The 25609-nt window shown below is 39.2% G+C and overlaps 1 protein-coding gene across 9 annotated transcripts in view; it reads left to right on the forward strand.

The window, feature by feature from the left end:
* The window catches only part of LOC105491813 (SWI/SNF related BAF chromatin remodeling complex subunit ATPase 2), a 207934-nt gene that overhangs the window by 76191 nt on the left and 106134 nt on the right, over window positions 1-25609 (forward strand). For all 9 annotated transcript variants that reach the window (XM_071077732.1, XM_071077735.1, XM_071077729.1 and 6 more), the window contains 10 exons: window positions 6744-6797; window positions 9839-9969; window positions 10193-10250; window positions 12918-13018; window positions 14332-14479; window positions 18530-18693; window positions 20010-20076; window positions 20741-20851; window positions 23485-23727; window positions 25142-25255. In XM_071077732.1, the coding sequence (XP_070933833.1) occupies window positions 6744-6797; window positions 9839-9969; window positions 10193-10250; window positions 12918-13018; window positions 14332-14479; window positions 18530-18693; window positions 20010-20076; window positions 20741-20851; window positions 23485-23727; window positions 25142-25255 (1191 nt within the window). The remainder of the gene's footprint in view (window positions 1-6743; window positions 6798-9838; window positions 9970-10192; window positions 10251-12917; window positions 13019-14331; window positions 14480-18529; window positions 18694-20009; window positions 20077-20740; window positions 20852-23484; window positions 23728-25141; window positions 25256-25609) is intronic.

Below are 25609 nucleotides of genomic sequence, written 5' to 3' on the forward strand. Positions count from 1 at the left end.
TGGTGGAGGAAAACTTCTATGTCCATGAGCATAAAAATCTCTGCTATCCTTTTTAGCACTTTTCTATGGTATTAAATATTATGCTGTACCTATCAATATTTTTTAAATTAACAAATACTTCCATAAACCTTTGTTTTGAGAAAACGTACTTTACTCAGTGAGCTAATAGCTAATAGCACTAAGTTTGAAGGACAACTAAGCTACAGATAACTCTAAGAAATGTGCTATTAAACATGAATATGGTTGACTTTTTCACTTAATTTAATCTGAAAAGGATTACCTTTTATTTTCAGCATTAAACTAGTGTACAATTTTTTTTTTTTTAATTTCGTAGAAGAACAGAGGCCTCAGTCTTTCTTTGGGAGTTTATTGTGTTTACTTGTTGCTCGTGAATAATAGGGTAGGTTTCCTTTAACCCGTTATGACCTTGTTTAATTTTCTCATCATTACAGACATTTTTTGAAGTACACATTTATATATCATTTTGAAACTTCTCATTCTCAGCCTGGTCTTCCATTAAAGCCCTTGAAATGGAAGAAAAAGAAGTGAACTACATGTATCTCCTTAAGTGTCAGAGGAGGAATAATTTTTAAAGTATTGAAAACCTAGTTATATGAAACTAATTTCTTTGGTGTTCAAGATGAATGTGCTATAATGTGCGTTTTGCATGACCTTGAGGTTTCCTACAGGGTACAAAAGAGAATGGGGCTAGATAAAGGCACCAGGACATGTAAAACTAGGCGTGAACATGGCTAAATTAGTGAATTGAGTCGTGTTAGCAGGTAATCTTTTAAAATCAAAACTACATAAGAAAATATATATACTAATTTGCTGTTATTCTCTTGTAGGCTGTTTCATTAAAAGCTCTATTACCATAGTGCTTCCGTCCCATGATCTGTAAGAAGGCAACAGGAACATTATCTACCCCATAGATATGTAGTGAGGATTACATGGGAAAGTTTATCTAAAGCATGTAGAATATACCCTAACATATAGTAAGTGCTCAGTAAACATTATTTCATCAAGCAATTCTATGATACGAAAGTGGAATCATAATTATAATGTGGTTATGTTTTTCTGAAAATAAATCTTTTTTTAAACCTTTACTGCATATTCTTTGTGGTGTTGAATCAGTAATAATTGGTCACCACTTCTTGTCTAGTTGGAAATCAGTTGAATATTAGTGTGTAGGTTATCTTTGAGGACAATGGCAGATTCTTTAAATATTGAGGCATGCAGAAGAGAAATGAGGATTTATCACAGGTGATAACTTCTGCCTACCACCCTGTTCCCCCAACTCCTACAAAGAGAATTTTCTAATTACATGGCCTCTAATTTACAAGGGTTCCTGGTGATTATGAGGCATCTCTCACAGTACTTTAGGGTACATTTTTCCTTAAGCTGTGGTTAGGAGCCCATACCAGGAGCACCCCTGCCTGTTGCTTAAAAGTCTAGCCATCGGCCAGGTGCGGTGGCTCACGCCTGTAATCCCAGCAGTTTGGGAGGCTGGGGTGGGTGGATCATGAGGTCAGGAGATCGAGACCATCCTGGCTAACACGGTGAAACCCTGTCTCTATTCAAAAATATAAAAAAATTAGCTGGGCATGGTGGCGGGCACATGTAGTCCCATCTACTCAGGAGGCTGAGGTAGGAGAATGGTGTGAACCCGAGAGGCAGAGCTTTCAGTGAGCCGAGATGGCACCACTGCACTCTAGCCTGGGCGACAGAGCGAGACTCTTGTCTCAAAAAAAAAAAAGTCTAGCTATTTCAGGGGTTCAGTTTCCAGAGCTGTTGACATCAGCCAAAACTAAATATTTAATTCTCCCTTCCACATCTTTCAGTGGGATGTATACCAGCAGAACTATTCTTGTGTTATTTATTTGTGACGTTTTTTGGAAACATATGATACTAATGGGCACATACTCAGAATCTCTGAGGCAACACTAGGCCAGATATAGTCTACATTGGAGGGTTCGATTTTCTTTCTAAAAGTTCTTTTATCCTGTCTCTCTCTCTCTCTCTCTCTTTTTCCTTACCAACCACTTATTATAAGTAAATCTCAGGACTGTGATATTTTGCAGGTCGAACCTTCCTGGCATAATGTATTGGCCAATATAGTGGTAGGAAATGTGTTTTTATCCTGTTTAGATACCAGAATGTCAGAATAGCCTGCTGTTGGCACAATTTTTAGTAAAAAGAGCTTGAAAAGCAAAGCAGTAATATTATTGAGACATTTATTTTAAATTCAAGCTACTCCCTGATTCTTCTCAGTTTTTTTTTTTATCTCTTATAGTTTCCCCAAAGATTATATACTTTATTACAGCTTTCCTCTACAAGATTTTCATAGATGAAAGAAAGGTTCTAATGTAATTCTGGACATTCAAGTGTAGGAACTATTGTAAGGATAAGTGAACACAATGCCACAGTGATTAGATTTATTTGATTAGTTCAGTGTCAAAATGGGTGAGACTAGAAGTTTAGAGCAAAGTCCTGTTTAACTGGATTGACCAGTTACTTGAGTCAAAATGTTCGAATTAATTTTCTCTGAAGAAACAACCCAAGTAATTTGCAAATGCCTGTTAATTTGATATTCCTGGGCATTTTTAAAAATTACCCGATTACCTATCTTAAGGTCCGCTTAAATGACAGTAAAAATAACTCAAGTGGTTTTGGAAAGCTTAGGTTTCCAGCGAAACAGAATGAGTCCTTCAGATACCAGCACATTTGAATGTTGTTTCAGTATATTATAATAACACCCACTGGGGGATAAAGTACATTCATTTTATAATAGAGATTGGAAAATATTTGATTTAAAACTGTTTCTTTATGTAATGAGGCTGTTTATAGCCTATGTTATAGTAATCTAAATAAAATGGCCTACTGAAGTCTTCTATTGAGTTCAGCTTACACGGGATTTTCATGTTTAGAGATTTCTTTCCTTCCTCAGCCCTTTTGTGGATTACTTTTTATACCTTCTGCAAGGAAGATGGGTAGCCGTGCACATACCTTTGTTTGTGAACATTGCTAAATGGAAGATACGAATTGACATTGGCCTTGGAAATTGGGAACACACACTGTCTTTAGTTTGAGTAATTTTTAGTTATGAGTAATCTTTAGTTATGAATAATTCCTATCATGTCCCCTTACATGATTAGGTTAATTATACTCCTCCCTTCCTACATAAGCATAATTAGTTCTAAACTCTTTTTGCATGTAGGAAGAAGCCGGTACAAAGTTTCTTGTTCAGTGTTTTGTTTTGTTTTCAATCAATGGAAATAAGTGCCGGCATCAACCGTTAATATTGATTGCATGCATTTGCAATTACACGATGCAGATAACTACATATGAAAATTTCTCAGGTGGCAGAAGACACTGTAGCAGCTGCTGCATCCATACCAGGACATTTCCTCAGGTGCTTAGAGACTGTCCGAAGTCAGCTCAAACAGTAGACCGATCACAAGCTTTTGGGTGTTAATTTTGAACCAAAAAAAGGGACAGTTGTGTTTGTTTTGCTTTGTTTTTTCAAGTTTTGAGGCACAGCATGAGGTTGATGTGAGTACATGGGCTTATGAAAGCGCACTAACCAGGAATGTCATCAAACTGAAGGAATCCAAAGTATGATGGGAGAAATTGACATCTTTTGCCATAGAGTAGACTGCCACCTGGCCTCTATCTCTTAGAATAACATGGCAGAATTGGGTTCAAGGACAGGGCATGCTTGCGAGGGAAGTCACACAGAGCACCAATTCAATGGCTAATTGTGTACGTGCTCTTAACTATTTTATGACTTGCAAATGTATTGGCACCTATTTATGGTAATAATAATTTAATGAGCATATGCTAAGTGGAAAGCATTGCTCTTTGTGCTTTCATTCATTCCTTCAATCACCAAATATTTATTTAGTGCCTTTTAAATGCCCTTGTAGGTGTGGGAATGCATCAGTGAACGAAACAGACAAAAATCCCTGACCTCGTAGGCTTATGAAGCAGTTTTCAGGAAATGCTACAGCCAGTCTTAATTATAGACATAAAAGAATAGTCCTTGGACTATCGTTGACCCTTGTACAATGTGGAGATTGAGGCTGGCAGCATATATATTAATTGTGACACTGGATTGTACATGTTGAAACAGTGACCAGTCCTGCAGAAGCCCTAGGATATAGGTACTGTTTGTTACCATTCCTGTTTTATGCAAGAGGGAACTAAGACGCAAAGAGAAAATGATTTGCTGAAGATCATACAACTAAGGTCTCTTGCACTTAATTACGGAGAGCTAAGATTCAAACACAGTTTGTCTAATTCCAGAACTCAACTCTCTTAAATCTAATATTACTCCGTCTCTCAGATTCGATACCTAATAGAATTTTAAAAAATAGTTTGGGGGATTTTAAGTAATGGAAGGGCCTGACTATGAGACAGTTTTTAGATAACAATCTAGCTAGTCTATAGTATATTCATAGGAAAGTATCCTTTAGAATAGTTTTGATTATATTAATATATGATGCTTCAAGCTTTTTAATGTACTATTCATTGAAATGGTGATCCAATTCCACTTGCTAGATATTTGAAATTGGCTTATTCATTGTCTCATTTGATTTTCTTTGTTGGCCAAATTTGTAGCTTATTTCTGATTTGTATGGAAAGAATGGTGGGATTAATTGACTTTCCCCCATTAATTAAAATAGTCCCCTGAGTATAGATTCTGAGAATTCCAAAAATGGAACCTTCAGTGACTGGTAGCAGGGATGGTTTCTTTTCTGAATACAGGGGTTCTGTTATTGTTCTCTGTGTCACTAGCATAGATGTAGAGCCTGATGCTCTTCGAAGCTGATCATTTCTTTTGAGCTTGTAAGTATTTTCGCTCTGGGGTGACAAAAATAGAAATTTAATTTCTTGGAAAATCATAACCAAAGGGAGTATTTTATTTCCTACTGTTTGGTAGAAGCTGCATTTTTTTAATGCCTTGTGCTTTGGCATACATACATGTATTTTTGGTAAGAAAATTGCATTGTAAAAGAACTTCAGAAATTTCAAATGCTGATGGAACTGCCTTTCTTCACTATGAATAAAAGTGGATTTTAAACTTTAAGTGTTTTCTTAAAAGCTATTTTGTCAAAAGACAGTTGAGTTATTTTCTAGAAGGCAAAAACGTATTATATAATCGATATCTTAAGTAAACAAAGTTGAGTTCATATTGATTGTGTATCATCATTTTTTATTTTTAATTAACTGAAGAGCCCAAGGGAGGAAAGCTCATTTTCTCAAGCATCTTGGCAAAGGAAATGACTAAAGTTTTTTTTTTTCTCGTTATACTATGCAGAAATAGTACAGCTTTCCAGCAGTAACTTTAAAATAGGGATTCTATAGAGGTGATTTTAAAGATTTCACTTGTCAGAGAGGTTATCATAAGTGGAAGAAATTTTACATTATTTTACGTATATTACAGATGAGACTTGCTTGGACATGTACAAGATATGACATAATCTTTTTTTTTTTCCTTTTTTTTTTTTTTTTTTTTTTGAGACGGAGTCTCACTACGTCACCCAGACTGGAGTGCAGTGGGAGTGCAGTGGTGCAGTCGTGGCTCACTGCAAGCTCCGCCTCCTGGGTTCATGTCATTCTCCTGCCTCAGCCTCCTGAGTAGCTGGGACTACAGGCACCCGCTACCACGCCCAGCTAATTTTTTGTATTTTTAGTAGAGATGGGGTTTCACTGTGTTAACCAGGATGGTCTCGATCTCCTGACCTTGTAATCCGCCCACCTTGGCCTCCCAAAGTGCTGGGATTACAGGCATGAGCCACCGTACCTGGCTGATATGACATATTCTTAACTTTTCATTTAGGTTGTTTTTGAGGCACATAGAAGTTAATGGACTAAGATATTGGGATATGTAAGAAATGGTAGATAACAGAATTCTTCATGAGACAACAGTATCTGCATCAAATTTTCCCATATACACATGGTAGAAATACTATATATTATGAAAGAAATTTAGGTGGAATTAAAAACATCCAGGGAACTCATAAGGTTTTATATTATGTTTTTATGCCCATGGAGTGGTTCATAGCTTATTCTTTTTATTGAGAATCCTATTTTATTTTATTTTTATTATTTCAACTTTTATTTTAGATTCAGGGGATACATGTGCAAGTTTATTACCTGGGTATATTGCGTGATGCTGAGGTTTGTGTTACAGTTGATCCTGTCACCCAGGTAGAGATCATCGTACCCAATAATTAGTTTTTCAACTCTTGCCCCACTCCCTCCTTCCCCTCCTCTAGCAGTCCCCAGTGTCTATTGTTGCTATCAGAGCTTATTCTTGATGGACAGTTTTAGAATGTTGTTCTTCATTGCTGAAGAAAACTTGCTTAGGGGATAGGAAAGTTGAGCTAATTATGTCAGGATTTGTCTTCACACTCCCAAACATGAGAAGAACATTTCAGATTCTGACCACTGTCTTGATGCTGCCCTATCTTAAGTTCTTTGGGTCCCTGAAGACACAATCTACAAATCTCTAGCGTGCTGGTCTCAGATCATATCTGGCTTTAAGTGACTCTCTACAAGTTGCTCATAAAATTCATGTTTTGTCTCAGCAAAGAGAAATGAACATAAAAGGCATTAACACTTAAGCTCTGTTAGATAATAATGGGGTAACAATGAAATTCTATTACATACCAGAGAGTTACCAGGAAGTCCTGTACCTCATCGTCTTGGTTACATATAACATTTTTGTTGTTTTGCAGAAGGCTGAAGAGAATGCAGAGGGTGGGGAGTCTGCCCTGGGACCGGATGGAGAGGTAAGGGATTGTCATCCTTTCCACTGTGTTCTGCTGAACGGAGTCCGTGCCAGATACATACTATTTTTTCTTACTCTGCTATTTATTTTAAGTAAAAATAGTAATACATTAGCATAGTAGAACATTAGAATGGTACAAAAGGGATACAGTGAAAAATAATCTACTTGCATGTCAGACTGTCAATCAACTGATATTAAATATATTGCATACTGTTTCAGAATTTTTTGTGCACATATAATCATATATTTACAAATATATAGGGTGTGTAAGAATCTTAAATGATTCTCTAATTATCTTGCCCAGTAAATGATACAGAAGCATAACATAGGACCCAGTTTCTCTAGTTTATTATTAGTTTGAAATCATAAAAATATATAAACTAAAGAAGTCACGTATTTGGTTAACTTATTTTTGACATTTTTAATAGGCTTGCCATATAGCTTCTATATGTATATTCATCAGCCTAGTCCTAAAATTCATTTCCTAGTAGTTCTAGTATTCTCCTGAATTATGAGGATACTATTTATTTATTGGATTTTTTTTCTGAAGAATTTAAGCGATTCACAGTGAGGAGGCACACTCCTAGAGCAGGATGGGAAGGGAGTTTGTTTCAAATGATCTTCATTTTGTCTCATAAATTCTGATAAACCTACTTGGCAGATCGGAGTGGGTGGGAGGTTGCCACTTCCCATTCTGGTATCGCTCTGCACACAGTTGTATTGTGAACTCAAACAGCAGAGATGCAGAAAAAAAGATTGAACCACTATTCTATGCAGAAACCTCTTGAACAATAAATGTTACTTAACCACTATAATCAATCACAAGGAAAGAAAGGATCAGGATAAATGTCTGATATGTAAGAAACTCCGTGGGCTGTTATGGGAAAAGAATACTGTATATTAGAGCACTTAGAAACAACTCTAATTTGCAAAAGCCCGGCCTTACCTAAGTATGCCTCCCATTGGTCTACAATTAACAAGCACACAGGGAGAGATTTAACATGTTAGCTTAGTAGTGTTCTTACATCTTACTGTCTGTTGGGAAAATTAGCTACTGATCTTGGGCTTGTGACATACATCTTTTTTTCTTTTAGTCTTAACACATGTGTCCTGTTTGCTAAGGCTTGCAACGTGGACATCTTCCTCTGTTTTGAAATAATGTTCTGGCCGGGCGCGGTGGCTCAAGCCTATGTAATCCCAGCACTTTGGGAGGCCGAGACGGGTGGATCACAAGGTCAGGAGATCGAGACCATCCTGGCTAACCCGGTGAAACCCCGTCTCTACTAAAAAATACAAAAAACTGGCCGGGCGAGGTGGCGGGCGCCTGTAGTCCCAGCTACTCGGGAGGCTGAGGCAGGAGAATGGCGTGAACCCGGGAGGCGGAGCTTGCAGTGAGCTGAGATCCGGCCACTGCACTCCAGCCTGGGTGACAGAGCGAGACCCCGTCTCAAAAAAAAAAAAAAAAAAAAAAAAAGAAATAATGTTCTTATTATTATGCTCTTCTGTTCTCATTCAGTGCTTTTGCCAAGGTTCTAATTCTATCTACAGTGATTTCCAATTTTCTTAGAGGCATGACATTAGCACAAAAACAAGCTATATTATAATGGTTCATGATAACAGAATATGATTTTTCCAAGGGAAATGATAGCAAATTGTAGATTTTCTTCTTTATCTCTTGAGTATATAGATGACCTTTTACATTAATGAGGAAGAAGTGTCATGTTGGCATGCAAAGTAATGATGTTCAAAACCATTGCTTTAGCACACACAAAAGAGAAAAACGACAACCTAGAGTAAGCCTTTTCTCTTTTTAAGGGTATTTTTGTGGATACTTGCTAATATATTGTTTCTTATGCTGACAGTGCTTTGTTGAGGGTGTAAGGGGAAAGAACCTTTGGCTATGTGTTTTTTGTTTTGTTTTGTTTTTTGGTCATTTCCTATAAGATATGGAAGATAAACTATAGCATACTGTAGGTTATCCTATCATTTCTGCTTAATTCCAATTGAAAGGAATTTAGGAAAAATTTTGGAATTCTTGAATTGTCTAAAAATTCAATTTTATTACTTTTCAGGAGATAGATAACTTGAACCACTCACAAATCAAACATTTCCAAATAAACATTTTACTTAGGGATCTGCTTCTAGAAGTACAGGTCACCCTGTAATCAGGAGCAGTCATTCGCTACTGATTATATTCAAGTGTGATTCTTGTGTTCCTTGGATATAGTAGTCTAGTAATGAACTTTAGCTTAATCTTGGTCAATTTGCCAGATTTCAGAGGAGCAGAGCTTTTTTCTTTGTCACACTCAAAGATACCAATAGTTGGGTTAGATACCTGGGGGGTTAGTTTTGGAAAAAGGACACCGGTTCTGCAGAGACCAAACCAGCCACTCATGAGATGACATGGGTTATAATACCTTTTCTGTTTTTCATTCTCTGTGAAACCATGACTTTGCAGTAGTTGTTATCTGGAAAGTATTAGTTGAGGAATCGGGGGTTGTTAGTTACAAATGACCGAAATCAACTCTGCCTGATTTAAATACAAAGGGAATATATTGATAGGATACCGGGCAACTCATCAGATCTCCAGGGTTTCTGAAGAACCTGACTCAGGGCTATCCCCAATATTATGCTCTACAACTGGTCCAGTCAGGACAGGCTGTGGTTGGGAGCGGGCAGAAGCTTGATAGAGCCATTACCACTTTCCTGGCATTGTTGCTACTGTGGTCTGCCCTGCACCAGTGTACCTGTTGGTTTCCACACCCTGGCACTTCTAGCTCCTAACTCACAGCCTTGGTGATGTATCTGGTTGCTGGAGCTGAGGTTTGTGCCTGTATCTTAGCTGCCAGGGAGGCAGCATTTTCAGTTTTTTTAGTGGGAGGTAGCCTCTCGCCTCCCACCAAAACTCATTAGGTAGTGAAATTTCCAAACACAGAATAAGGTTTCAGATGCTGGGCAGCAAAAAATGCTGAGACACATCCAGTAAAGAACTGGGAGAAGGTCTTAACATCAAGCCATGACATGATTTTCTCTCCTTTGTAGCCCATAGATGAGAGCAGCCAGATGAGTGACCTCCCTGTCAAAGTGACTCACACAGAAACCGGCAAGGTTCTGTTTGGACCAGAAGCACCCAAAGCAAGTCAGCTGGACGCCTGGCTGGAAATGAATCCTGGGTAAGGCATGAAAGCAGCATTCACGGTGTTCTTTTAGCTTTTTAGATTTTGGTAATCTTGTACAATCTCGAAACTAAAACTACACAGCCTTTGCTGAGATGGTTGAAGTTGTTATTTGGATTTGTCTTTTCCACATAGAATGTGCTATTAAGTCATGTGTGTCTTTATTGTTTGAGAATTTAAAAAACTAAGCCCCCTCCTCTTCCTCACTCTTTTTCCTTAGTTATGAAGTTGCCCCTAGATCCGACAGTGAAGAGAGTGATTCTGATTACGAGGAGGAGGTATGTATGTGTCTCTGTTTGGGGTTTATTGGTTTGAAAGTTGTCGGAGGAAGAAACTTCTTCCTGCATGTAAACCCGGGCCTTGTGTCCTCCTATCAATTCTTCCTCCTGGATTGGCCTTTGGGTGACAGCTGGGGCTAAGGATTTACAAATGCTTTGATGGTGTATGCCTAGAGGTACAGTGATCTCTTGGGAGGCCCCGGCTAATGGGGAAACTTGGCACGTTCTAAATTCACTTGTAACCAAGAAACGAGAAGCTGGCATTAACTTGGAGATGGTGAAGTGGTCTTTTGGGGGAGAATTGGAGATGGATTACTTTGGGAAAGGCCATGCCATACCTCTAAGTGGTTCACACTGAGAATTAGCTGCCAAAAAGTTCTGAAGTCCTTCAGACCTTAGAGTCTATTTGCAATTCTGAGTCTGGAAACTTGGACAAAAAAGGGCAACATGGGCTTGGTTTAATGAGTTTATTGATTCTCTTGATTTCTCTCCAAATGTGATTCTTGTTTGAATTCCTTAAATATACTTGTTACCCAAAGAGAAGCGCTCAGTTCTCCTGGAAGGAATACTTAGTATAACTAGGACCTAAAATGGGAATCTTGGATACTTCTAATAGAAATTGAGAAATAATAAAATATTCGTTAAGTCAGCTACAAAATGTTTAATGTAATAATTAAAAATAGAAGTATTAAAAGAAGTTTTGATCTCCTTTATTAGGGCATTGTTAATATATATTAGTTAATATATAATAAGTCATTAGATCCGATATTTTTGAGAGTGCCGTAGTATAGGTGCCAAGGACCAGGTAAAGCATCCTTACCTGTAATAGCTGACCAGGATCTCAAGACTATGGCTGTTTTCCTTCTATTTGTAGACTTGTGTTTTCCAAATTAGTCTTCCACGAGCACTTAATGCTTTTGTAAAAAGGAAGAATAATAAAAGTTACATTATATTCATATATAATATATACGATGCATATATATTCATATATTATTCATATATAATGTATGATCATTAAAAAGCAAACACGATTGGGCATGGTGACTCATGCCTGTAATCCCAGCATTTTGGGAAGCTGAGGTGGGAGAATTGCTTGAGTCTGGGAGTTCGAGACCAGCTGGGGCAACATGGTGAAACCCTGTTTCTACAAAAAAAACAAAAATCAGCAGGGTGTGGTGATGCATGCCTGCAGTTCCAGCTACTCAGGAGGCTGAGGTAGGAGGATGGCTTGAGCCCTGGGCAGAGGCTGCAGTGAGCTGAGGTCACGCAACTGCACTCCAGCCTGGGTGACAGAGCAAGATCCTGTTTTTTTTTTTTTAAAAAAAGCAAATACTTTTTGGGGGATGCTATTTTTTCCCCCAGCTACTCTATCTCTAAGATATTTAAAGGTGGTTTGTTTACTTGGATGAATGGGCTTATAAATGACCTATTGAAAGAAACTTCTCTTCGAGTTAAGAGAGCCAGAGAGGGCAGAGATAAGATAAAGTAGGCCGCCTAGCCAGCAGGTGCCAACCTGAGAATGACGGGCACAGACAGCCCTTGTCCCTGGGCCCATCGCATGGGTCTGCTGCAGGTGAGCCTGAGTGACATGTGGAGAGTCATGTCCCCTCTCAGCATTTTATTTCCTGGCCTGGAAGATGAAGGAGTTGTGCCAATGCGTTAGCTTACTCCCTGCTTCTAAACTGCTATCGTAAGGTTTGATTTTTCTCCTTGATAGTATGTCAGTTCATACTTTGTCATTTAAGATTTATGGAAAAGCATGGTTCTCTTTAAACCCGCTTTTCAAGGAAATTCTACTGGATTGTCTGGAAAGATTTAGCCTTCTACACCAGGTTAGTAGTAGACAGAATGGACATTTATTTAGCGATGCTTTCAAATGGGTCAGCTGGATGTAGTACTCAGTTGAGAAGGGAGAGGTATTGAATCCTTTGCCAAGTTATTGAGAGTTTTTAATCTCAGTACTCTGTGATGTGTGATGTGAATCAGCCACAGAAAGCGGTGTGCTTGCAAGATCCAGGTCCTCTACAGTGGATGTGTATGGGGCCATCCAAGTCCCATGGGCGTTATCAGAGAGAGTGGATTTTTTTGCTTTGTTTTATGTTTTGTTTTGTTTGGAGACAGAGTTTCACTCTTGTTGCCCAGGCTGGAGTGCAGTGGCGTGATCTTGGCTCACTGCAACCTCTGCCTCCTGGGTTCAAGCGATTCTCCTGCCTCAGCCTCCCGAGTAGCTGGGATTTCAGGCATGAGCCGCTGCGCCCAGCCATCAGTGAGAGTGTTTGTATGAGAAGGACGATCCTAATACCTCTACAATATGGCTTTAGAGAGAATGCTACTGAGTGAGAGCAGACATGCTCTACAGGACTCTGATAACCAAATAATGATAAATATTTATGTTTCTGGCATGATGTTTACATACTCATTCTTGGGGGCAAGGGTTCTAGGGGATTCTCAGAGAGTTTCCTTCATTCTCTCATTCATGATTTCAACAGCAATGGAATGGGGGTATTGCCTCACTTAAGTAGATGTTAAATTTACTTCCTCCCTGAATTTTATGATCTTACTTCATTTGTGAAGTTGAATACTAGTTCATGTCTTTTCAGAAAATGTCAATCATAGAGATTTCCTTGTTAAAATGTAATTTCCTCCCAATCTTTGTTCCTTCTCCAGGATGAGGAAGAAGAGTCCAGTAGGCAGGAAACCGAAGAGAAAATACTCCTGGATCCAAATAGCGAAGAAGTTTCTGAGAAGGATGCTAAGCAGATCATTGAGTGTGTATTGAGTTTTTCCCTTGGAAATGCATTGCCTGAGGATGATGCTTCATGAATTTTCTTTTAGGAAATTTTGTTTAAGGGAGGCAACTAACTTCACGCCTACACTCTGCTTGAAACTGCTCTTAGAGGTCACCACTGAGTTCTGGGTTCCCAGGTCTCGGGGTTTCATGTTGATTCTCCCTCCTTCCCTCCCTTCCTCCCTTCCTTCTTTCCCTTTCTTCCTTACTTCCTTCCTCTTCTCTCTCCTTAATCCCCTCCTCCAGCTCAGGCTCACTCCTGAGCGTCACACCTGTCGTCTTCACTTCAATCTGAGACTGAACTAATGAGACTTACCTCCCTAACTGGCTGCTTCACTCCCTTTCCTGCCTCCCTTAATGACATCGGCACTCACCCTGAAACCCAAGTGAGAGACACCATTCCTGTCTTCCTCCTGCTGCCATTGCCAAGTTGACCACCCACTCCCGCCCAGTCCCTGAACCCTCTTCAACCTTCCGAGTGTCCTGGCTCTGTGTCTCATTCATTCCTGTGGGCCCTCTACATCAAGGGTTTGCACATTTCTTTGCTTGTATAGCTCGACTATTAAAAGAAAACTGTTGTGAAACAATATACAAAAGAGAAAATTTTAAAAGATGAGGTATTTTAAGTACCAGAAATAGACATCCTCATACTCCTCCCTTTTATTTGCTGGCTGTGTGCCCCACTTCAGGGACCCTTCCTCTTACCAGTCTGCCCTGATCCTTCACTGAAGGCATTAAGAATCCCCCTCAGTGATTCCTCATTGCCTATCGAATAACAGACTAGCTCATGAACAAGGCACAGAAGATAGAAGCCTGCCTTTCCTCCTTCCTACCCCTTTAATGTTGGGTTGCCCTCTCCCCCTGCCCTCCCAGCTTTAGCCAGTGTTCTGTGAACAGGATTTATCTTTGTATTTAACAGTCTAGGACGGCTTCATCAGCAAAATGTTCAACTGCAGGTGTAGGTTTCTGGCTCCTATCTGTCTTTTGGGTCAAGGGGACCTGCATTTGAAGCCTGGTTTCACTACCTTTTATGGGATTCAAACAAATGAAGTAACCCATGTAAGCCTCAGGTTCTCCACCTGCATAAAATGGGGATGATCGTCATCATGCCTTTTATGCTTGCTTTTTGTGAGGATTACAGATAGTGTATATTAACTGCATGGCAAGTAGTGGTTGATAAATAAAACACACTTATTGCAGCTATTTTAGGTTCTCAAACCATTTTTTGAGTGAAGTAAAACAACACATGCACACACATGTCTGTGTGTGATTCTCCACTTTTTCCTTTCCCAGGACAGCTAAGCAAGACGTGGATGATGAATACAGCATGCAGTACAGTGCCAGGGGCTCCCAGTCCTACTACACCGTGGCTCATGCCATCTCGGAGAGGGTGGAGAAACAGTCCGCCCTCCTCATTAACGGAACCCTAAAGCATTACCAGGTAATTGGCGTGGTTTGTGTTTCCTTGGCAAGTCATAACCATTTGCCTAATTTTGATTGAAGTATGTCATGCACATGTTAACTAAGGGCTTTTGATGACGAGACATTTTAGGCCACATCACTTATAATACTGAGATTCCTTTCATGGTGTCTATAATTCTTCTTTTAGAGTACTCCATGTTACTATCTTTACTAGGGCATGCCATACCCATTTTCTCTTTTATGCTTTTGGGATGTATTTTAAGTGATCTCTGCAAAATGGGAAACCCAGCCTCCATTCTATTAAACTGGAGAACATCCATGCCTCATCTTGAAGCAGATGAAGTATTTCTTTAAAATCTGTAGGTGTGGCTGTGGTTTTATGCCATGGATTCAACCCACCTAGGAGTAGCTGTCTACTACATTTATGCTTTTTCTTAAGACACAATAGGCCAGGCGAAGTGGCTCACTCCTGTAATCCCCATCACCTTGGGAGGCTGAGGTGGGTGGATCACTTGAGGTCAGGAGTTCGAGACTAGCCTGGCCAACATGGTGAAACCCTGTCTCTACTAAAAATACAAAAATTAGCCGGGTGTGATGGCACACGTCTGTAATCCCGGCTACTCCGGAGGCTGAGGCAGGAGAATCGCTTGAGCCTGGGAGGCGGAGGTTGCAGTGAGCCAAGATCATGCCACCGCACTCCAGCCTGGGTGACAAAGTGAAACTCATCTAAAAAAAGAAAAAAAAAAAAAAAAAGATGCAATAAAATTGTGAGCATCTGTGCTTTGGTTAAAAATTAGGCCAATGTTTTATTTGACCTGTAATTGAGGCTAATTCCTGTGTTCTACCTTCTACCACTTTGTGATGTTTCTCAAAGTGTATTCCATGAGACATTTGTTCTATGAATTGCTCCTTAAAAATTAAAAAAAAGATACCAGGTGTGGTAGCTCACATCTGTAATCCCAGCACTTTGGGAGGCTGAAGCAGGCGGAGTATGAGGTCAGGAGATGGAGACCACCTTGGCTAACACGGTGAAACCCCGTCTCTCCTAAAAACAAAAAAAAATTAGCCGGGCGTGGTGGTGGGCGCCTGTAGTCCCAGCTACTCAGCCTCAGCCTCAGGAATCTGAGGCAGGAGAATGGCATGAGCCTGGGAGCGCAGCTTGCAGTGAGCCAAGATAGCACCACTGCACTCCAGCCTGGGTGACAGTGAGACTCTGTCTCAAAAAAAAAAAAATAAAAAAAATAAAAAAAGAAGTTTGTGGCCAAATATTGTAACTAAGATTAACATATAAATTACTATTTCTAAATTGAATACTTGTGAATGAGTCGATAGTCACATTATTGATAATAGGCATAACCCTGGACTGTCCCTTGACAACAACCAGATATGGTCACTCTGGCAGTGACACCTCCTGTTAATTCACGTGCCCATCAGCACACTTAGGACTCTGTGGAAATCAACATGTAACCATAATGCACATCAGCATCCTGCAGTAAAATCACTTATTTAACATTGTTTAACTTTGTATTTCCCAAACTTCTTTGACTACCAAGCCCTATTTTTATATCAGCAATTAACATCCTGTAAGACTAGCATCTTCTAGAATATACTTTAGGAAGTGTACTTGTTGGCGTCAGGTCCTCTCCACTCTTAACACTTGGCACTGTGTCCGCTGCCCTTGCATAGGAGTGCAGAATACAATGACTGTGAGTACAGTACTGCCTTGATTTGTGCTAAAGCACTAGCAGTTTTTACCTACCATTGCTTTTACATCATCAGTGCAGATGTCAACACAGTAAAAATGACAAGTGATGCCTTAGTATTGTCATGCAAATCATTTTGACCTTGTAGATCTCCTGCCAAGGTCTTGGGGGCCCCCTGAGAATCCCTGGAGCACATTCTGAGGACCACTGCTCTGGCCGTAGTAAGGTCATGTGTTCTCCAAAGACCATGTCATAGTCATGCGATCCAAAGCAGGTTTCATCTTATTTGGCCTACCTGACATAGATGTTAACTCACAGCATGCTCTAATAAAACTTTTGTGTATCTGTATATGGGAGATCCATCTTTTGAATTATTTGTAAATAACTTTTAATGCCACATGGATTTTCTTCTGTCATCCAACACCCTTCTAAGCACTCTTCATCACTCTCTTTTCAAAGCCAGCTTCTACTTCCATATGTGAGTTTTATGCCTCTGTGTTGCTGAGCTGCTATACATTCCCTGAACATGCCTTGCAGTGTCTCTCTGGGTTTATACCTCATAAAGTGCCTTCTTCCTGGAATCTTGACTAGCCATATCTGCCTGATGAGATCTCACAAACCAGTTCAAGTTGTGGCTCAAAGCCTTCCCTGATCATTGTCTCCATGAGTAAGCTTTCTACCTTCTTGCTTCTTGACAGGTTTTTGTGTCATTAATACTTATTTAACCTTGACATGGCTGAGGTTTTCCTGCTACTCCTAGAGAGCCACATAAGCTTGGTTCAACATGTGATCCTCCCCCTGGCCAATTCTGCTGGTTTCCAGCCTGAGAAAACCTAAATTACTTCCCACAATTTTTGTGAATTTCTGGTCTCCTCTGTTGCTAGTTTCTGCTTCTGTTTTGTATTGAATTAGTGTAAATGCAAAATTCAGCCCTTTATCAATTTTCACTTAAAAAAAAAAATTCATCCTACAGAGTATCCAAAATGTTTCTGGTATTTAGTTGACTTTTCTAAAGGTCTAGTGGTTTCAGGGACACATTGCAGGCAGACAGCTTCTCCTATCTACCACTGTTTATTTTACAATAATTTCCACTGTTTCCCTCTATCTTTTGCCCATTCTCTTGGAGGTTCTTCCTGTTTCTCTACTTACCTCTTGGTGTTGCTGTATTTCTGCAGAAACCTCTAGGATGACTTTGGAATCTTGCATGGTACAAAGTATCTCAAGTGCCTTATGGAAGTATTGCTTCAAACCAATGTAGTGTCTCCCTAAGAAAAATTCTTGTCAATACAGTTTTGTATGTATACATACACATTGGCACTGTCAACCACTTTTTGGTATATGTGTATATGTGCCTCATTCATTGTTTTCTCTTTGATTTGAGCTTCCGAAGGGAGGCATGCATCTTACAGACCTTCGTATCTATCTGCTACAGCTCCTTGCATGGCCCCTTGCACAGAATAGTCGTTTAATAAATATTTTAAATAAACTAATTACTTGCTTTGTTCTTACATAAAAAATTAACACTTCCCTAAGCATAACATCATTAGCAAGCTGAATTGACTTTAGCAAATATATATATAATTGATCCTATCATTTAAATCCAGCATCTGTGGTATGATGGTGGAAGGGAATTGTTGATTGGGGGATGGAGGTTTAACAACTTTTTATTTTCACCCAACCTTACTTGTGTACTTAACGTGGGGAATCTCTGGTGCAGTGTTTTTTTACTTCAGAAATACGTCGAGCGTGTTTCCAGTCACCAGCTTCATGTGCAGCCTTTGGGGAGTACTCACATTGCAAAGTTTGCATGTGCTGCCTGGGAGCTTTCTCCCTGCCAGGAAGAGAAATGTCCTCCTGTGGTCCCAGCAGAGTGTTCCTGGCTTCCTGGTCACTCCGCCTTCTCACTGAGGGGACCTCACCCTGGGGGTAGCCTTTTTATTACCAAAAAGGCTGTTTCTAATAATCTCTGATCTGTGTGCCAAATCTACCTTCACATTGGCTTTTTATTCTTGGACTGGTTGGATTAGATTTTGGTTTGGGCTTTTTTCATTTATAGTAATTCTAGAATGTCATATACTGTGAAATACTAAGTATGGATGAGCGGCAAAGCTGCTTTAAAACTCACCAGTATGCTACAGCCCATCATTTCTAAATCTGATTAACACTCAGCACCTGCCAAGCAGCGGGAATGATTACAGGCTCATATTTTACATTCTTTTTGCATTGGTGCTTCCCCCATTTTCCTACTGTGGGAGACCCAACATATAGCACTGAGGAGTTAAGAAGTCACAGCCTCGCTTGAGTTGTATTAGTATTAATTACCTGTGCAGATCTTGGATAATTGAAGCAATTACTCTTCATTTCAGCTCCAGGGCCTGGAATGGATGGTTTCCCTGTATAATAACAATTTGAACGGAATCTTAGCTGATGAAATGGGGCTAGGAAAGACCATACAGACCATTGCACTCATCACTTATCTGATGGAGCACAAAAGACTCAATGGCCCCTATCTCATCATTGTTCCCCTTTCGTAAGTAAAGTCATTTATTCCACAGTCATCGTTCTATATGTTGATTAGTAGCTTATCCTTGTCTTTTACTTAAGACAGAATTGTAGCATGTAGTCACCTAAATCCAGATTACCAAGAGCATGTAATCTGGATTTAGGTTTTAGTTTCTCACCCCTCCCCATCCTAGCCTGTTTGATTGGCCTTTTAAGCAGGGGACCAAGTGATTTTATCAGCCATTAGCATTACAGGTCTATACAGCCTGAACACTGCATAGGGAGTCTTGCTCATCATTATTCCTTAAGTGGCTCACAAAAGGGAAAGTTTGTGTGTGTGTGTGGGGGTGTGTGAGGTTTCTTTGATTTTTTCCTTATTCCATTTCCAAAAGATTATATATTCTTAAATCTTCCTTTTAAAGCGGAATATAAATCAAAAGCACAACTATGAATTTTGCATTAAAATAACCTTAGTATGTGCACTGAGGTTATGTTTCAATGAGTTTGCTGCTTAGTAAGGACAGGCCTTTGCTGTTCACCATTATGTTCCCAGTGCCTCACCCACTGGGTATTTCTTAGAAGGTCCTAAGTGGACACTACTGAGTGAGGGCATAATGATTCACACGCACCCTCCCTGGGAGTTCAGTGTGTCTGCCTGTGGGTGTTAGGTTGCAGCTTTATTCACCGAGCTCTTGTTATAGATCTCAATGCTGATAGGAACTTGGACCTTCAGTAAGAAGAAGGATTCTATTAATATTATTGTGTTTTCTTTGAATTTTTTCTAATGAAGACTATTTGCAGTCCTTTTTGTATGAATTATCTGTATCTATAATATTTAGGCATCTTTTGCATTTAATCTATATTTTGCACGTTCTGAATCATATATACAGTGACACTTTCAGGACTTTAAAAAAAAAGTCATTCAATATTTCTTCCCCGTTCCCTCTTGACAGATTTATTTTATGTTTTCATGTGGTTTTGTAATTTCTTTTTCCTGACTCAACTTTTTTCTGAACTTATATGACTGTTTATGAAGACTCCTAAAATTATTCTGGCAATTGCTCTTTTTAAATATCATATTACAGTTTAGTTTTTTGCTCTCTATATATTCTCTGGTTTTTTTCTTACAAGATTTTTTTTATGAACCACAAACTTGTCATGTTTTGTGACAGTTTATTTTGAACTTATCTCTTATTTCCACACCTTTAAAATATGTTGTTGAGATATGTTATATTCTGTAGCCCCTTTCAAGGTGAGGCCTGAAAATGAATAAGAACATCTTTTTAACCATTGATTTTTATACAAATGTCTTTTTTCTGTGTATTTTTTTTTGTTGTTCCATAGGACTCTATCTAACTGGACATATGAATTTGACAAATGGGCTCCTTCTGTGGTGAAAATTTCTTACAAGGTTTGGAATGCTGTATTTATATATAAATGTGGAAAAGCAAAAAATAGACCGTATTTTCTTCATTCCATATGCACATCTGTGAACTGTATTTGGTTGTAAAGTTTTGTCATGTACATCATGTACTAAACCGTGAGAGTTAATCATCCCAAGAAGATTACTGTAATAAACCATAATTACTTTCAGATAGTGAAATCCAGAAGAAAATTGTTAATTATCATATTGCAAGGTTTCTGATGAGAGTAATACAAATGACAAATATCACACATTCTGCGTGCTGCTGACTGGCTCGCTGTGGGCTGCTACTGTGCCGACTGTTCCTGCAAAGTCAGGCAGTTACCCGGGTGCCCGGGCTGCCTGCTGTACTTTCTCAAAAGAAATGGAGCCTTTCAGCAGAGCAGTGGGTTCTCTACTACCACAAAGTCACTGTCATTTCTCTTTGCCCTCCCACTGTCTTTGGTGGGAAAACCTTTCTAAAAAAGATCTGAAAAGGGTCAAGACGTGTAATTTAGCCAAAACTTCCTCGTGTATAATAGATCAGTCTATGAGAATGTGTGTCTGTGCATTCTTCAGTCACATGTCTGGGCATCATTAAGCTATGAATAGTGAGAAATAACACACATATATGTCCATAGGATCATGCATATACTGTTTTCTTTCCATTCAGGGTACTCCTGCCATGCGTCGCTCCCTTGTCCCCCAGCTACGGAGTGGCAAATTCAATGTCCTCTTGACTACTTATGAGTATATTATAAAAGACAAGCACATTCTTGCAAAGGTATGTTTCTAAAAAATTATTTTCTCTCTAATTATGGACCATCGCACTGGAATGTGAAGTATTGCCCAAATCAGTAGTATAATTAGATCCTTAGATGGCTTGTCCCTTTCTTTATTTTTTAAAAATTTTGTCAGAGTTTGATGTATTTAGGTCATGGATTTGATTTCATGCATGCTATTTTTGTGTGTGTGTGTGTGTGTGTGTGTGTGTGTGTGTGTGTTTATGGTTGATCCTGGAATGGCTCTTGACTGTCCTCTCAGAGTTGATGAGTTTACATCTCTTAGAAAAATTCACCTGGTTGCTTCTGCAACTCTTTTCTCTCCAACAGCTTTGAACATTCTCGGGAGAGAAATAATTGTTTTTGTTGCCCTGAGATATTGTCAGTGTAACTTCATTCCTCTTGTGCCTTTGTTTCTCCAAAGATGAGCCAGACACCTCTGCATATGGTCTCCGCCATATGAACGTTTATCCAAGCATTGGCTTTTGTGGTAGTCTTGTTTCAGGTTTTTCCTGGTGAAATAATAGACTATCATTGTTGGATTACTCAAGGCTGTTTCTTTGACTATTTATTTGAAACTGAGAAAGAGGTGTTTCTGTGACTTACGTGTCTCCTAATTTGTGTGTCCTAAGTTGTTCCTCGGCCACAAAGTAGAAGTTTTTACCCCCATTTATATCATCTTGTCTTCTAGTACATTCATGTAGAAAGATGGAAGTACTCTCTCTCATGGAACAAATAATGAAAACTCATTTTTTTTCTCTTTAGTAATTTTTTTTTTACCCCATGATGTTTTGAAAGCACTATAATCTGAAGCTAAGTTATGTCCAAAATTGAATAGAACCTCTATTTCTGGGGTCTATTCTATCTCTGCATTAAACTCTTGCTCTGGGAACTGAGAGTTCCCTTCATGGCATCATAGGAAATAACAAAAAGGAAATGTGTTCCCAGGGGAGGTTTAATAATTGAGATGGCACTGGCAACAATGTTGTGTTCCACCTCCTCACACTCAGAGATGAATTTGGCAGTGTCAAAAATGATGTGTTTTCAATATTACTATGGGAATGTATTTGTACATTTGAGATCCTTTTAAAAAAATTCATATTGTGTCATCTGCATATGTATTTCAAGATTCATTGGAGATGCCTGGTAATGAGATGCATTGCTTTTATTTGTTACTGGAGAAATGGAGCTATAGAAAGGGGTAGTAATTTTGTCCAAGTGGAAGACCTAATTAGTAGTAGACCCAATAGCAAAATCAAAGGCCTCTGATTCTTTATTACTTCATAAGCTAAATTAGGCAAGAAAGTAGATTTAGGATATTTATTTAAATATATTTTTGTCTGCTTACCTCTTTTCATGCTATTGGTAAGTTTGAGGCAGTTGATTGTACAGTTTTAATTATCCTTTAAGCACTTTCCTTAGAGGTGGTGGAGGAAGGAAGAAAAATTGAGGTAGGTTTTTTGTTTGTTTGTTTGTTTACCTATACATCCCAGCCTGACTGATAATTTTATTCCTTTTCCCCCGGCATGTCTGATGCTTCTAATGAGGAAGGCAAGGACTGTATAGAATACTTCCCTCATCTCCCTTCTGTCTCTAGGAGCTTTGCAGCAGGATCTGGGGACATCTGAGCACCAGATGTTTTTCTTGGCCATAGCCACTGTTTTGTAGAGAATGGATAGGCTTAGTGGAACATTCCTCATTGTTCTCACTTTAAGAAACTGAACAGTGCTCTTAAGAGGACCGAAGGGCAAGGCATGAGAGAGGAAAGGGACTGTGTAGACAGGATAGGGGACTGGGCCATTTAAGCATTCTGGACGTTTTACGCAATAGTCATGTTGGGGAAGTATGCTGTATTTAATTCTGCAGTTTTGGCATAAATAGAGGAATGATATTTTTGCACTGCTCTTTCTGCCAGTGAGTATATACTTTTATTTTAGATAAAACAGGGGTCCTAGATCTGGCAGGTAAGGAATGTGCGTGTATTGAGGGAGCTTGGTTGTCAGACCTAATTTTTGAAGAGCTGTATGTACAAATTTAATGTGAAATGGTCCAACTTTTAAATGTTAGCAACCAGTCCAAACAAAACAAAACACACTTCCCAGCCAAGCCCTAAAGGTAGTAACCAGCCAGGCTAATAGAAAAGAAGGTATGGAGCCAGGAATATCTCAGCTGTAGAACCTGCTAGGGCCATCTTGGAAAAATCAGTCATTAACCTCTGCTTCAGGTGGGTACCTATATTCTGCACCTGTCATGAGCCGAAATAGCGTGACAATGAAATCTGGGATAGCTGTCATGATACAGTATTACTAGAAGGGGCACTGGATGGGGAGATACAGGATCCACATGTAGGAACAACCATGTCATTCTGGACCCAACTTTCTTTCTTTGTAAAAAGTTGATTTGGAATTACGAGGTCTGTAAGGAACATTGTTGCTTTAACATTCTATTATTACAGGATGTCTTATGCGGCCTATCAGGCATGAGACATTGTTGAGATTCTCTTGTCTCAAAGGTAATCACAGCATATCATATATCAAGGATGGGTTCTTTGGTTTCCCGCACCACTACTTGCTTGTTGGAAATAGTTGTATTTTCCCTTGCTTACTACATGTCCATCCTTCCTCTTATGTTATAGATTCGGTGGAAATACATGATAGTGGATGAAGGCCACCGAATGAAGAATCACCACTGCAAGCTGACTCAGGTCTTGAACACTCACTATGTGGCCCCCAGAAGGATCCTCTTGACTGGGACCCCGCTGCAGAATAAGCTCCCTGAACTCTGGGCCCTCCTCAACTTCCTCCTCCCCACAATTTTTAAGAGCTGCAGCACATTTGAACAATGGTTCAATGCTCCATTTGCCATGACTGGTGAAAGGGTACTGGTCTGACTTTTGTTTTTTCTACTGCATGACAATGACATGAAATGAAAGGCCCTAAAGCTGGGAACATTACTGCCACAGAACACCCGCAGGGTGGTTTACAATGTTGTTTATTTTATGAAACCCATTGGTGGGTGGACATGGTCTCGTGGTGGGGTTATTTTCCCCTCCTAGGAAAATGGATCTAGTGGTATACGGGGCATCTAATCCCTTTGTCTTTTGCCAGCATGTTTACCAGGCTACCAGAAAAGGGTCCCTACTGGTGGAACCAGTGGGCCACAGGGACGATGAACATGGAGATGTTTTGCTGAATTAATTTAACCAGATCAAATTAACAACTAAATACAAGCTTTAAACAAATCTTTCCTTGTTATAAACTTGGAGTTCCCTTTGAAATATTTCCACATGAAGAGTTTGTGTGTAAAACAGAACTAGTTTTCACTAATTTTCTGCACACTTTTTTTTTTTCTTTTTAGATTTTAATGTGAGTTTCAGTTTTGTGTGTACGTAAATTGTCTTCCTGGAGTAGCCATTTATTTTCCAGTTTCTTACTGTTCCTTCCACTGTCTTCTCTTAAGACCTCATTTATGAAAGGAAGACAATGGGCCGTTGCAAGAAAAGAAATGGGCACATGTCATTTTCATAGTGGTTCCTCATTCATAGGAATGAAAAGCCACTAAAAATGCTTTAGTAAAATTTCAGTTTGAATTATTTGGTCCTTTGATTTTGAGGCACATGGGCCCCTCCTCAGTGGTTAACTCACTGGCTTGCCCATTTGTAGAAAGTAGTGTCAATCAACTCTGCCCCCTAGAGGTTAATAGGAGAAGGTGAAAGAGAAAGCCGGGAAATTTGTAAGTTTGGCTAAATTTGAACTAGATAGGGCTGAGAAAAGGAAAGGAGTGAAGTTAGAGGGACTTAGAGGTCCACCAGCATAAACTAGATCGACTCTTGTTCCTCTTCTTTATATGTGCAAGCCCCTGTTCCTTTAGTATGTTTCTGTGTCTGAGACAACCAAGACGAAGGGCCTAACTTAAGGCTGCCACTTTAAATAGGGAACATATTAACTATTGCCCCTCTTCTCCCGTTCTATCTCAATCTTCAGTCCGTCTTCATTGACAGTCATATTCCATACAATTTGGGGCTGTTGACACTACTGATAAAAACTGGTGGCTTCTGGACTCTTTTCCATAGAACTCAGCATTAAGACAAAGATCTATTTAGAGGTCATTTTGTTACCGCTTGGTAGGCAGGTGGGAAGATAATTCAGAGGTAGATATGATAGGCTTAAACCTGGCTTTAATGCATGTAAAATGTTAACCATGTATTGAACCATATAAGTGTAACATAAAGCTTTATTGTATGAAACATCCTTTTCTTTAAAACATCAAATTCATATAAGCCTCTCTTACAGGTGGATTTAAATGAAGAAGAAACTATATTGATCATCAGACGTCTACATAAGGTGTTAAGACCATTTTTACTAAGGAGACTGAAGAAAGAAGTTGAATCCCAGCTTCCAGAAAAAGTATGTCGCACAGTCAAAAGTTGTGGGGTTTTTTTTCCTCCAGCAAATATATTTGAAGTACCTGCCTCTGAGATTGTGTTTCTGAAACAGCAGACTCATATTGTAGTTATAAGTATCTTGAAAATATCTTAAAGTGCTTTTTTGTTTGATAGGGCTAGAGAGAGAAGGGAAATTATAGCATTTGCAGCCTGTTTTCCAAAAGCGTTCGAGCGGATTTTATAAAATTATCAAATTCATTGAGTCTCATTTACATTTTAATTTTAGAATTTTTTTTTTTAAGTGGCCTCATTGAGTTCACTGTTGCAGGCACTGTAGAATTGTTCTGCTTATAAGTGAATGGAATATTTGACTTTG

This window comes from Macaca nemestrina, chromosome 14 (assembly GCF_043159975.1).
Source record: "Macaca nemestrina isolate mMacNem1 chromosome 14, mMacNem.hap1, whole genome shotgun sequence".
NCBI classification, from domain to species: Eukaryota; Metazoa; Chordata; class Mammalia; order Primates; family Cercopithecidae; genus Macaca; species Macaca nemestrina.